The sequence below is a fragment of the Microcaecilia unicolor genome, chromosome 6 (assembly GCF_901765095.1).
Source record: "Microcaecilia unicolor chromosome 6, aMicUni1.1, whole genome shotgun sequence".
Taxonomy (NCBI): domain Eukaryota; kingdom Metazoa; phylum Chordata; class Amphibia; order Gymnophiona; family Siphonopidae; genus Microcaecilia; species Microcaecilia unicolor.
This window is the reverse complement of record NC_044036.1, coordinates 68141115-68156177: the sequence shown is the minus strand read 5'-3', so window position 1 is coordinate 68156177 and position 15063 is coordinate 68141115. Positions and strand designations below refer to the sequence as shown.

Sequence of the window (15063 nt, the reverse complement as noted above, 5' to 3'; positions counted from 1 at the left end):
AGGCAATTACAGCAGTAAAAATATTCCAGTAACAATACAAAATATGGCATGGTATACTACTTGCAATGACAACACAATACATAATAGAATATTATAATTGGTAGTGAAGGGTAAGGCAAAGTTGTAACATATAGATGAATAAGAAAGTAGGAAGAATTTGAAAGTAAGGTGACTGATTTGAAGAAAGTTCCACATGAGGTCAAAGAGATGGTTAAATATTATCTCAGTTAGGCTAGGCGTGGATAAACGTAGGCGCCTACACGGCTTAGTAAAAAAGGCCCCCAGTTTCTTTTCATATACTGAGTCAACAATTTGCTTTGTCTTCAAATTATCTAGATTACTGGCTTAAACTATCTAAGGTTATAGAACATTTATATCCTACTTCTCAACAAAGGAATTGTACTGTATACACATTTTCAGCTTTCTGCCATATTCTACTTAAAGCTCCCAAATCTGCCTCCAAAGTATATAAAATTTTTCAATCATTTAAGAATCATCATTGCGATAAGCTTTCTTTGGATTGGGAACATGAACAATATCTCCTTAGCATCTACAAATTGGAATTTGTTTTGGACTAAAACTATAAGACCTACTCTTTCTGCTGCATTACTTCACTCATCATATTTTACTATACATAAATCTTACTGGACCCCAGTAAAACTTGCTAATCTTTCAAGAAAACCTTCAAAGCTATGTTGGTCTTGTCAAAAAGAACCTGGTACATTTCACATATGTTGTATTTTTGCATCAATCTGAAATCTTATGGGTCTCAAATTTGAGACAGGATTAAATCTGTATTTTCCATTACAGATAATCTTACATACAAGGTTATTATATTTTGATCATCAACACCTGGTTTATCAATTAGACCCAAAAATGCTAAATTGTTTAATATGATGATTGCTGTTGCAGTTCATATTATAATACTAAACTGGAAAAATAACACGTTTCCTTTCACGAATGGTGGGGTTTCATTTGTTCATTTAAAAAATATGATGAGATTGTTGCTCTTAAGAGAGGATACTTATCTGTGGGGTCTTTTTACTAAGATGCACTAAAAATGGGCTGCACTAGTGTAGGCGCGTTTTGGGTGTGCACAGATCTATTTTTCAGTGCGCCTGTAAAAAAAAGATCTTTTTAATTTTTTTGGCAAAAATGGATATGCGGCAAAATAAAAATTGGCACGCATCCATTTTGGGTCTGAGACCTTACCGCCACCCATTGACTTAGCAGTAAGATCTCACACGGTAATTGTCTATGCATGTAGAATGACAATTACTGCCCAGTTTCCACCGTGCACAGGAAAATAAAAAAAATTTTTCTGGCATGCATAGCGAATGCATGTAAAAAAACAAGATTACCACCCAGGCTATAAGGTAACTCCAAATTGATGTGTAGGACACATGTAAAAGTAAAAGGGCCCCTAGGTTTCTTAAAACTTGGGGCCCTGTTTACTAAGGTGCGTTAACATTTTTAGCGCGTGCTAACGCTAGAGACACCCACTGGAATATATGGGTGTCTCTAACGTTAGTGCACACTAATTTTTAGCACGTGCTAAAAACGCTAGCGCACTAAAAAGGCAGTTGCGGAATACAAGCATTAGATTAATGAGGAGCGGAGCCAGTCTTGCAATATGAGCTACATGGTCTCACAGCTCATATGTGACTGGCTCTCAGTGGCGTGTGGTGACATTTATAGCAGGGGATTCAGTAGATGTGCTATACATTTGTGCTATGTTAATTTACTCACTGCTTGTGCTGAATGATGTCACGTCTTGATCTCTTTCTGAGAGTCACCTATAACATTTGTCAATTCTCCTTTTGACTTCTGTGTTGAATTGAAGAAACTTAAGTTTTGTATCAGCATCACCTTTCTGAAATCTATCCTTCAGTTATACACAGATTGACATTATGTGGTGTAGAACTGCAGATTCCATGAAAAAAATACTTTGAGTAATGCAGACTTTCTGTGATATTCTGAGGCTGAAGCAGCAAATTGTTGTGTACCCACAAACAAGATGCAAAAGCAGAGAGCAGCAGGGTGCATGACACTAAGATGCTGTGGGAGCACATGACTTCTAGGGTGCATGCAACAAAATAAAATAAGCTTTGAGAAGAGAAATGACATCAGTGCTAGAGATGGCAACCCAGGGCTGAAGCTCCATCTGGGTTGCCAACAATTTGAGCTATATCTCCTCTCTGCATCCACCTCTCATTGGATTTTTTTGTGGCACGAGAAAAGGAGATACATGGCTTCATGACAGAAAACAGACACTGTCAAACCCGCTGTGTTCCAACTTCAGCGGATCCAAGATTGCATCCACAGACTTGGAAGTGGATGGAGAAATGGGGTCTGAATCGGATGATGCGGTGGGAGTGGTGAGAGATCACGAATTAAAAATAAATGGATGTTAGAGCTGCGTGCTGATTTTCAATTAATACAAGACCTGAAGGGGACCTTGGAGGGCATTAAGAGATAGATCGACGAAACAACTGGAGCTGGAGGAGAGAGTTGCACAATGTGAGGAGCAGGTGGACATTCAGGCCTACACTAAGATGCTGTGGGAGCTTTTAGAAGATCTTCAAAACAGGTCCTGAAAGTATAACCTCAGAAGAGGCCATATATGCAGATAACACTAAAGTAGTGCAGGACATTGTTGGGCATTTACTTCAGACTGCACAAACCTGGAGCCCATGAGGGGCTGGATATAAAAATTGACTGGGCGCATATATCGGTGGGTCCCAAGCGTGACATTGTGCCCTGAGACATAGTTGTGTGCTTCTCCGACTACCCACTCAAGGAAAAAATCCTGAAGCTGAGCAGGATACAGAGCCCAATCCAGTGGAAAGCCCTGAAAAATAGATATTTCCAGGATATCTGCACCATCACCCTGAGGAAGCAGAGGGAATTCGTTGGGATGACTAAATTTCTGTGGGAGGCTAATATTAAGTATAAATGATGCTTCCTTTTCGGCATGATTTTTAGTGTCAATGGAGTCACAAAGCGAATGCAAACATCGGATGATACATGACAAGCTCTACGACAGCTGCAAGTGGAGAATTTACCCAAAGAGGTGATGGCTTTACCACAATGATGGAGCACTCCTCAGGAAGCATCCATATGGCACAAGGTGTCTAAGGCCAAACAGTACTCCAAAGCTGCTCCTTCTGCAAAAGCTGCCTCTCAGCCAAGTACCTCTATGCAACCCCCGTAAGGCCGAGAAGACACATCTGGCTTTTACTTGACTGATGGTGTTGTACTATGCTGTGTTCCGTTTCAGAACTTTGCCTAGCTTTTTCTGATGAATGTGGATATTCTGGAACCCTGGGCAGTAGAAATATACTTTTGTAGAGTTATCCTCCGGTTAGGGGGAGTTTTAGTTATGCTCAGGACAATACCAATGTTAAATATTGTATGGGGTGGGGGCGGGGAGATAACAGATATAGTAACCCTGGGGGTGCTACAGTTCTTTATAGTGTTGCTTTAGATGAAAATTGGTTAGCACCCCAGGGTCTGTAATACGAACCCTAGAGCTGATGGGCACTGCCTCAGCTGTTTATCTCTAGTCCCATGTTTGCTGGAAATATGGGCAGGGGTAGAGGGGAAGGGAGTGTGTGGAGGGGGTCATGGTGGTGTTTGCCCACCTCCAGAGGCCATTGGACCAGTGAGAGGTATCTCTTATCAATTACAGTATATAAAGAAGACAAGTCAGAGCCATCCTTGTTGGTTCAACAGTTGTCAGTTAGGCTTGTCCTATGTCTACTGCCACCCCATTGCTTCAGTGCAAGTTATTTTCTACTTACTCCACATTTGGTTCCTGATCCTGCCCTGGACCTAATCTCTCCATTCACGTTCTTGCCCAGTATAGGCCCTCACAAGCAAGCACCTGGATCCTCTACTCTGAATGGCAACTCCCACTGCTAGTAATAGTTTCATCCACTTAAGTCACTCCACTGTCTCCTGTGCTCACAGCAGCTAGTCTTCTCTCTGATTCTAGGTATCTGGTCTTCTCATGGCTTCGATTTCTTGCCAGGTTACAGGCCCATCCCATTGCTGGGCTATGAGGTCATCATCTCCTCCCCACTAGGCTGTGAGGCTTTGCTGCCTTCTCCACTGCCAGATCTGGTTGAGTGTCACTTGTTTCTTTGCTACCACCTCCAGCCCAGCTAAGCCATGAGTAAAATACTCCTTTTACAAAGCCGCAGTAAAAAGTGGCCTGTAGTAGCGTGGATGTATCTTTTAGGCGTGTGCTGAGCCACTTTTTACCGCGGCTGGGAAAAGGCAATTTTTAATGGGCCAGGAAATGGGTGTGTGTGCAAAAATTAAAACTAGTTTGTGCCTATTTACAGCTTGAGCCCTTACTGCCAACCATTGACTTAGGGGTAAGGGCTCACACACTACTCGCACGGTAACCATGTGGGAGTGGGATTTGGTCCGCACCAAACTCAGAATTACTGCTGGGTGCACGTGCTACCCTGGCGGTAGTGCCGATTTGATGCGTGCTACCCGTGCGTTAGCCCTCCCACAGCTTTGTAAAAGGGCCCCTAAGTTTCCATATTTGGATCAATAGGGCATTTACATTGTGTCAATAAGTAACAACAATTCAACTGGAAGATTAAAAAAAAAACACACAAAACTTGTCGAAACACAGCATCAGTGGGGTCAAGCTGCTTACCACATGACTTGTAGTCTCACTCTATTTTAATAATGTTGAAAACACATAGAAATGTATTGCTAAAAAATGAGAAAGAAAGAAAAAAAATTTTGAATGGTTTGTGACTTTTAATTTTGTTCTATCATTTTATGTTATAATTTCTTCCTATGTAACACATATGCTATGAAACATTTATTTTAGGTTGACAGTTATAGAATATAAAACTGAAACCTGAGGTAATATGTACTAGCTGTGTTATTCTTAATACAGAGTATAGAATACATATCAATTAAAAACCTTAAATGCAGTTGTCAAATTCAGATATGAATTTGGGAGTTATTTTCATATTTTGAGTAAAGGGATAAAAGATTATTCAACAAACAGGATCAAAATAATATAGTTTATCAAGGTTATTAGACATTTATATTACAGATAAATCAAATTAAGCTCTAGTCAGGATTCCTACTTATTTATTGTTATGACTTATTTTATTAAAGAGAAAACTATATGTCATCAAAATTCAAGGCAGTTTATGATTCAGCAGGATTAAATACCTTCTTAATTTGGCACTAAGTTTAAAAGAAGCAATTGTTGAATTCATACTGAAGAAAGATTCCCTCCTGTTGGGAGTATCCAAACAAACTACACAGTTTTTTGAAGTACGGCTTTAAATCAAAAGGTTTATCTAAAGTTGTTAATTTAGATTCTTTTTTTGAGGCATAACGTGATAAAGCTATTGGTGTGAAAGGAAAGCATTACTAATTTCTAATCTGAACTTTAATGTTCAAAGATTGAAAACTCTTCATCGCTCAGGAATTTCTGTACCTACCAGTGGCGTAGCCAGACAGCCAATTTTGGGTGGGCCTGAGCCCAAATTGGATGGGCACAACATTTTTTCTGCCCCTGCCCTACTCCCACATCACCCCCACATTTCACCCCTCCCCCAGCACCTCACAACTCAAAATATAAGTACTTTAGCTCATGAGGATCCCCAAGCTCTGCTGGCGGAAGACTTCCTCTGAAGGTGGCCAGAATTCCATGTTATCAAGTTTGGCAGGCAGTAGCAACATTCCTGAGCCACCAATGTCAGCACCCTAGGCATGCGTAGTTGTCAATGACTCAAGGATGGAGCTGCACTCTGTACAGCTTTGTAGAAGGGAATTCTGACTGCCTTTGAAGGAGGGCCTCAGCTGGCCATGCTTGGATATCACCTCCAGCTATAGCAAGGGTCAGAGCTGGAGTTAGACATGCTGGGGCACTCCCAATCCCTGCCTGCCCTTCAATCTCCCCACCTGCCATTATTATCATACCAACAGACCCTCACCAAATACAAAGGGATCACATAAACAGAACTGGGAACCCCAAGAAGTTACACTTGGCATGTACTGCAACACTGGAGAAACAAAAAACATATATGCACTATGCACATTTCCCAAAGCTAACATACTACATTTAATAGATTCAAAATAAAATACTTTTTTGTACCTTTGTTGTCTGGAGATTGTACTTTTCCATTATGTTGGTTCCAGTATCTCTTTTCCTGTCTGTCTTCTGTTAATTTTCCTTCAAGCGGCTGCTGTCCATTTGTTTTTTTTCTCCTCTCCTGTCTTATTCCGTTCCTTCACTACACCTTCCTTTGACATAGTGATATTTCCTTTTTAGCTTTTTCCTCTCTTTTGTTTCTTTATTGCCTCTCACCCTTTCTCATCCTTCTCCTTTTACTTTTCAGCTACCTATTAATTTCTATATCCTTCTCTCACCCACTAGCATCCCAATTCCTCTCTCACTCCTTCCCCCAGCCTTCCATTTTCCCTTTCATCTTTAATCAACTCTCCATACATATTTCTAACCCCCCCCCCCCTATAATCACTATCCTCCTCTAATTTGTTCTTTGTCACCCCCCCCTTGGCCTCTGCCAAATAGTTTCACCATTTGCAACATCTTTCTCCCTCAAACCTTCTAGCCCAGTGCTTGCTCCCTCCTTCTCCCCTCCCTACCCTTGTAGCCTGATATCTCCCTGTCCCCTCTACACATCCCCAGCATCTTCGGCCCCTTTCCCTTTGGTCCAGCATTTCTTCCTCTTTTACCTCCATCTACTGTCCAGCATATCTCCCTCACTCCTTTCTGCCCCCAGATCCACAATCTCTCTCTTTTTCTCTTCCCCCTCCAGTGCATATCTCTCCCTCCCTCTCATCCACCCCCATGTTCAACCTCTCTTCTTCCTCCCTCTCTCCTACTGTCCACATCACTCTCACTGTCTCCCTTCCTTGTGCCCTTGGTCCAACATCTCTCTTGTTCTTCCTTCTTCTTCCCCATACAGCATCTCTCCCTCTCTCCTACTTCTATGTCCAACATTTCTCTCTCCCTCTCTCTTCTGCATCTCTCCCTCCCTCCCTCCCACTCCACATCCAGCTTTTCTCCCTCTCTCCCCATGCATCTCTCCCTCCCCCTCCATCCTCATGTCCAACATTTCTCCCTCTCTCACCACTACCCCCCTGTGCAGCATCTCTTCCTTCCACCCCACCTCCAACATTTGCCTCCCCCAACCCATGTAGCATCTCTCCCTCCCATCTCATGTCCAACTTTCTCCCTCACTCCTTACCCCCGTGCAGCAACTCTCCCTCCCATCCCAAATAATTCTTTTCTTACCTACACCCTAAGCAGCATCTCTTCCTCCCTCACCTCAAAATATTAACCCTCTCTCTTCCCTCCCCCATGTGTAGCACCTCTTTCAGCCCCCCTCCCCTCCATGCAGTTCTTTACCTTTGTGATCCTTTATCTGAATCTCCCCTCTCCCTTCCCAAACATTTATCACATCAGCTTGTCCTCCTGCTCCTACCTCGAGGAACTTCTGCTTCAGCGTCTTCCACTGCTCGGTCCCTGCAGCATTCTTTTTTTTGCCCGTCGTTGGCAGCGCTGTGATTCACACAGGCCGCTCCGCTCCCCCCTGCCGTGTCCATCCGGCCCTCTATGATGCATTTCCTGTTTTTGTAGGGCTGGATGGACGTGGCAGGGGGGAGTGGAGCGGCCTGTGTGAATCGTAGCACTGCCGACGATGGGGGAAAAAATGAATGCTGCAGGGACCGAGGCAGCAGTGGGGGAGAAGAATTTCAGACAAGCAAACACTCCCAGACCAGACCCAAAGCAGCGAGGGATGTTGATGGGTTGGGGCTAGTTAGGGCGGGCGGGCCTGGAGCAAAGGTGGCTGGCCTGGGCCCGTCCAGGCCCACCCGTGGCTATGCCCCTGGTACCTACTGTCTTACATGTATTTTTCACACGTGATCAAGAACATTGTGAGAGAAACCATTCATCTTGATTAACATGCTGAGGGCTAGCTATCAATAATAATGACCATTTGGTATACATAGAATATTTGAAGTGCTGCTCTCCACAAAGTTCATCATAGACATGCCAGCTTCAGGCTGTTTACAGAGCTTGCATGATGGCATCTTTTGATCATGAAACCACCTTCCCTTTCAAATAAAAAAATGTAGAAGGGCCTTTTACAAAGCCACACTAGTGTTTATAGCTCTACAAGCCACACTAGTGGTTTTTTAGCTCATGGTAAAAATCAGCTTCCAGTAAACGCTGAGATGCCCATAGAAATATAATGGGCGTCTCAGCGTTGTCCGCCAGCTCATTTTTACTGTGAGCTAAAATGCTAACGCAGCTTTGTAAAGACCCAATTACTGAGAAGGATTCCTGCCAAGCTGTCACAAGGTTCTCCTGAGACAAGCTGTACTACTGAATCATTTCGTGCTGTAGTCTGGGATTCCTATTTTCATGTAAATGGGGAGTTTTTTTCCACTCAAATTAAAAAAAAAAAAAAGTGATTTGAGGATTTAGGGGGTTTATTTACTAAGCCATGCTAGCGGCTTCTGCGCTGCATTGCCGACACAGTCCATTCAAAGTGTTATCACTAACGCAACCAGTCTTGCTAGCGTCCTAGTAAACTCTACCGTAAGAGATACCATACCAGCTAAATATTGTCTGTGAAAACTAGCTATCTGTGATGATCCACTTTCATCTTGGCTTTTAGTTAGCACTATACAGTGTCTACATCAGTGCTTATATTAAATCCAATATAACTGCTGCCTTTTTCTGGTTTGAATATTTTGACTAGAAGTATGCTTTTTTTATGTTATTAAGTGCTCTGCCATTGCAGAACCAATGTAATTAAAGATAACTTTAATTCAACACACCTATTGCCTTTACAGACTATCAGAATTTTTCATTTTCACTGGGCATGTGAAGTGTAAGTCAAGAATTTAAAACGCAGTTCCTTAAGTGACAAAACTTCATTAAATAAATCATTTACTTAGCAGACAAATAATTTGTAAACATTCAGTAGATACATCATTCAGGTTAATTATTCTTAAAAAGAAAAATCTTTAGGATAAACAATAATAGTTTTTCTTTCAAAATAACTGAAAATTAAATTTTAAGTACTAAGCTGTTATATCTATTTTTTTCCTTTTTATAAATTTACTTTTCTTCTATTACATGTCCATCTGTAAGAGCTAATACTTTTGCATTTGCAGTTGGGAAATCTAGAAATCCATTACATTTTCAAATCTCAGTTTATATGCCACTGACATAGGTAGTGTTATTGTCTTGATTCAGTGCTTCCTTCACTTCTGGGGGTAAAGCATCAAAAAGATGATCTTCCACAATGAGCCCACTCTTCCTAAGAAATCGGCATTGTATTAGCTGAGGTGAGAGATGGTCTAAACAGTTTCCTTTGAGCTCCAGATGAGTAAGCTGTAATAGCTGGCCAATTTTTTCAGGGATTGAAGCAATATTGTTGTGCCCCAGACACAATGTTCTTAACTTTACACATTTAAATAACTGTTTTGGCAAAATTTCTACCCTATTTCCTGTAATAAGGAAATACTGTAGGTTCTGAAGGAATCCTATTTCCACAGGAATCATAGAAATGGTGTTATGGCTCACATCCAAATATCGGAGTTTCTGTAAATTGAACAGGGCAAATGGTAGGGATTCAAGTTTGTTATGTGAGAAATAAAGTGACTCCAGATTTTTTATTTGACTTACAGAGGAAGGAATATTAACTATTTTATTGTACCATAGCTTTAAACAAGTTAATCTTTTTAAGTGCTGGAAACTAATTATTTCTTCTATTGCGCATATGTTATTTGATTTTAAATCCAGTTCCTGCAAATTAGTGAGACTGAAAATTGCATGTGGTATTCTCTCTAAATCACAGTTCTGTAGTTCCAGCTCAGTAACATTTACCATTTTCTTAAGGCTGTTAAGTACCATAAGCTTTGTGCCATCATTATGAATTACCAATTTGTTTAGATGTGGTGCTACCTCAGTGATTGTAGATGGAATTTTGGTCAAGTTGCTTTTTATGTATAATAGCTTCAGATGCCTTAGTTCTCTAAGAGATTCAAGTCCAATCATTTTGTTGTTTTCTGAGCTCAAACTCCCAATCAAATACAATTCACGAAGGTTTTTTAGCAAATATATCCAAGGAGGAATTTCTGACACATCTGTGAATTTCACATGAAGACTTTTTAAGTGGTCACGCAAAAAGCTAAAGGCAGTTTGTTCAATTTTTGCAGGACAATGGTAGAGATGGAGTTCTTGAAGATTTGTCATTTGGGAAACTTTTGGTGGGATTCTAGCTTCAGGAATGAGTTCAAGTTTTAGCATTTCTAAGTCAGTCAGATCAAATACTGCATCAGGGACACCCGATAGCATAAAGAGATAAAGTTCTTGCTTATCTTGGGCATTTCTGATAACATGTTGTCTGAGTTTTTCAAATGTCCACTCATGGTTTAAACTGATTTCCCGAAGTTTGTTTTCGCTTACTTCTGATAAAAAGACACCAAACCGTTTAGAATACAATTGGTCATACTGATCTACCATATGCAAAAGAAATGCAAAATCATTTTTCACATCAGGGATATCACTGAAGCTACTCTCTTCTCTAACTTTTTCAAAAGAATATTCCTTTAAGGGTCTTCTGAATAACCAAAAGAGTGTATAGAGACAGACAAGACCATATACACAAATGAGAGCAATATAGCTGATCAGCAGTTTCTTCAACATGTAAGCCATATTATGTGTGCATTCAAACGATTCATATCCAATCAGATGTTCTACTTTTGGAATGCAAATGTGTTCAAAACGGATGGAAGTTACAAAAGTAAGAGTGTAGCAGAGGATGAAAATAAATTTAGCAGTTTTAACAACTGTTTGGGCAACATACAATCTATAAATGAAATCGCTGTCTTCCACATGAGTGCGAAATTTCCGAACTTTCTCAAAAAGGGCTTTAGCCTGCTCTCCATCTTTCTTATCCAAAATAGTAACAGCAGGAGCTTCAATGACTGTTTTTTCTGCTGAAAATTTAAACCCTGTTTTGCTCATTTGTGTACCGGAATTAGGGCTTCCCTCATCACTGCTTGTGGAAAAGTGTTTACCCACAGATTGAGCACCAATTATTCGTTGTTTATTTTCTTCAGAATCTTCACATGCTGTTTCAGACAATGCTTTTGTGGTCCAGGGAGATTCAAAACACTTTCCTAATATAGAAGTAAAATGCTCTATTTTTGAGGATGTTTTTGGATATTTAAACCAAAAGTTGCTACTGACCATTAAAATAATAGTGTGTATGAGAGCAAGGTAGGGAAAATATTTAGAATACCAAGGAAGAGCCACATGATAACACATCTGATTAATAAATATGTATTGTTGGTAATCCAAATTTGTTTTTCGTCCTCCATTACTCACATGCTGTCTCATTATCTTCTGATGTGTAGATATAGTAGAATACAATTCCGAGTAGGTTGCTGTACTAAGAGATGAATCTGGTGTTCCAGCAGCAGTACCTTCCAAGAAAACTGGTCTTGTCTCCCAGTTTTCTTTGTCTGTGTTGGTGGGTGCTTTAAACTGTGAATCTATGTGCTTATCATTTCCTTCTATATTACCCAAGTCATTTAGTCTTTCAGCTGAATGCACCTTAGGCAAGCAAACCACTTGATCTTTGGTTAGCTGCATTGTGCCAGCAAAGATGGCTGTCATAAGCATAACAGCCGCCAGATAATCCATAAACACATCCCACCATGGTTTCAAGATTCGATATTTTGGTTGAACATCATTCAGTGATGTCAGTTCTGCAAGGGTAAACATACCTGGAAAAAAAAAAGTAGTAACTTAATAGATCATGCTTCCATGAAATAAACCAACACTTAAAACTTGAGACAAATTAATGCCACAGTTTCTATTTGTAAGACTAAATAAAACCAAATAATGCTGTAAGTAGCAGTAAATGTTACTGAGACTAACTCGGGGGATTTTATAAAGTTTTTCCATGGATAGAGCATTATTTTACATGCAGAAAATGACCTTATTAAATAGCACACAGGTATACACACATAAAAATTAGTTACTGTAATAGGTACTCAGCAAACGGGCACCTACTTTCATGTGATCTGCATGTAGGTATCTCTGGGTGAAGCTGGGGTGGGTCACAATATATGGGTGTACACGCACATATTTGCATCTTTGAAGCAAAAACATTGTGCACCTATGTTTCATTTCTAAATAGATTCTTTTCTGGACTTTTCTCACAGGTGTCAAGTTAGCTCCTTGGCATTTAATGAAGAGCAATTCGCAGAATCCTCAAAAACCAAATAGAATTAAGGTTTGGCACTTCTATTAGATATCCGAGGCGGGGATAGTGCTGGGCAGACTTAATACAACTTCTCATAGCTTGAGAACTGATTTGACAAGATTTGCATAAACTTGAAGAACCTTAAAAAAAAAAAGCTGCGTCTGTTCCAAAAGCTTAATATGGAATTTCATAGCAGAGCAAGTTTTGCATCTTTCATAAAACAGGGATTTACTAAGCTGGGTTAGGTTCTAATGTGCATCTAACACTGCAAAAATGGCCTAACACGGGACGTTCTATTTTTTTCATTTGCATGATGTAAGCATGGAATGATGTAAGCATGGAATGGATCCTCAGAAGCTTAGCTGAGATTGGGTGGCATAGCCGGTGGTGGGAGGCGGGGATAGTGCTGGGCAGACTTATACGGTCTGTACCACAGCCGATGGTGGGAAGTGGAGCTGGTGGTTGGGGGGCAGGGATAGTGCTGGGCAGACTTATACGGCCTGTGCCCTGAAAATGACAGATACAAATCAAGGTAAGGTATACACAAAAAGTAGCACATATGAGTTTATCTTGTTGGGCAGACTGGATGGACCATGCAGGTCTTTTTCTGCCGTCATCTACTATGTTACTATCCAGCTTATAATCGAAACTGTTTGCCGGCGATCTTCCGACACAAATTGGGAGATCGCCGGAAAACAAGCGTGCGAAAAGCGTTAATCGAAAGCTGCTTTTTAACAGCATCGCCGCTTTCCCTTCGCATCACCGGCGAAAGTTCAAGGGGGCGTGTTGCCGGCAAAGCGAAGGCGGGACATGGGCGGGCATGGGCATGGCTACCAGATGGCTGGCTTTCGCGGATAATGGAAAAGTAAAACCCGGCGATAATCAGCATTTTGCCGGATTTACTTGGTCCACTTATTTTCACGACCAAGCCTCAAAAAGATGCCCCAACTGACCAGATGACCACCGGAGGGAATAGGGAATGACCTCCCTGTATTCCCCCAGTGGTCACCAAACCCCTCCCACAAAAAAATACAAAGAAACACCTTTTTTGCCAGCCTGTATGCTAGCCTCACATGTCATACCCAGCACCCTGACAGCAGTATGCAGGTCCCTAGAACAGTGTTTGGTGGGTGCAGTGCACTTCAGGCAGGCGGACCCAGGCCCATTCTCCCCCTACCTGTTACACTTGTGGTGGTAAATGTGAGCCCTCCAAACCCCCCCCCAAAACCCACTGTACCCACATGCAGGTGCCCCCCTTCATCCCTAAGGGCTATGGTAGTGGTGTAGAGTTGTGGGCAGTGGCTTTTGGGGGGGGGGGGTTGGGGTGCTCAGCACACAAGGTAAGGGAGCTATGTACCTGGGAGCAATTTGTGAAGTCCACTGCAGTGCCCCCTAGGGTGCCCAGTTGGTGTCCTGGCATGTGAGGGGGACCAGTGCACTACAAATGCTGGCTCCTCCCACGACCAAATGCCTTGGATTTCGCCAGGTTTGAGATCACTGGCAGTTTTTTCCATTATCGCGGAAAAACACACCCGGCGATGTCAACCCGGCAAACTCCAAGGCATTTCGCTGGCCTAAACCGTATTATCGAAAAAAAAAGATGGCCGGCCATCTTTTTTGATAATACGGTTCCGGCCAGCTGTTGCACCGACGGCAGAATAGATCGCCGACGTTCGATTATGCCCCTCCACGTTATACGGTCTATGCCCTGAAGAGGACAGGTACAAATCAAAGTAGGGTATACACAAAAAGTTGCACATATGAGTTTATCTTGTTGGGCAGACTGGATGGACTGTGCAGGTCTTTTTCTGCCGTCATCTACTATGTTACTATGTTATCTGTCTAGTAACGATTACATAAAAAAATGTTTTCAAGGCAAATACATTGAAATATTTTGCTTTGATTTCAACTTAAAAAAGAGAGGCATGTTGATATCAGATTGTGACATAGAATCAGCAAAAAAAAAAAAAAAAAGACAAAACATTAACATGACTATGCTTCTTCTTTCTCCAAACTGCATGGTGCCTTAGGGGGAAAAAACTTGTTCCCTGTGTTGTGATGCAAGATTAACATTGACAACAGACAAGAGCAGAAATCACATAATAATCAGCAGAATCCATCAAGTGTAATAACTAGGGATTCTGATATTAGGTTTTAATCAGTAAACACTGATAAAACACCCAGATGTAAAAAAATGTAAAACGGCAGGTCTATAAACAATGCTTACATTAATGAAGCAGCAATGACAGTGACAAAATGTGTGCATATTATAGAATAGTTGGGTATGCTGTAATAAATGTAAGCACTCAAATGCAGTGAAGCATACAGTGATTGGTATGTGCATATATGCGACTTGCACAGACATCACAGATGCAGGGGTACAACAAAAATGTCTGTCCCCACAAGGCTACTGAATTTTAGGGCACACATTCTTCTCCTGGTCAGGCTGTTCCTGGGAAAGAAACACAAACTGTTCCCTGTGCCTGGCAGAAGGAGGGTCCTTCTAAAGATGAAAAGAGCCTGGAAGAGACTGCATTCCCTATAGAGGTGGTAAGTGCCAACAGAGGGGCAGAGTTGGACAGATATGGTTTAGATTTGGAGTTGAACACAGACATAGTGTGAGTGGGAAAAAGGTCCACAACCAAAAGGGCAAACATGCAATGAGTAGCAAAACATGCCTGAGGGGTGGTTTGGGTTGGAGGAAGGAGCTATCAGTACACTAGAGATGCAGTGAACATATGGTCATAGAAACATCACATGTGAG

The 15063-nt window shown here is 41.4% G+C and overlaps 1 protein-coding gene across 6 annotated transcripts in view; it reads right to left on the bottom strand.

Moving 5' to 3' along the window:
* Window positions 1–8951: 8951 nt before the first annotated feature.
* The window catches only part of LRRC8D (leucine rich repeat containing 8 VRAC subunit D), a 96684-nt gene continuing 90572 nt past the window's right edge, over window positions 8952–15063 (bottom strand). For all 6 annotated transcript variants that reach the window (XM_030206373.1, XM_030206374.1, XM_030206371.1 and 3 more), the window contains one exon: window positions 8952–11817. In XM_030206373.1, coding sequence (XP_030062233.1) covers window positions 9236–11817 — 2582 coding nt within the window. In that variant the 3' untranslated portion in view covers window positions 8952–9235. The remainder of the gene's footprint in view (window positions 11818–15063) is intronic.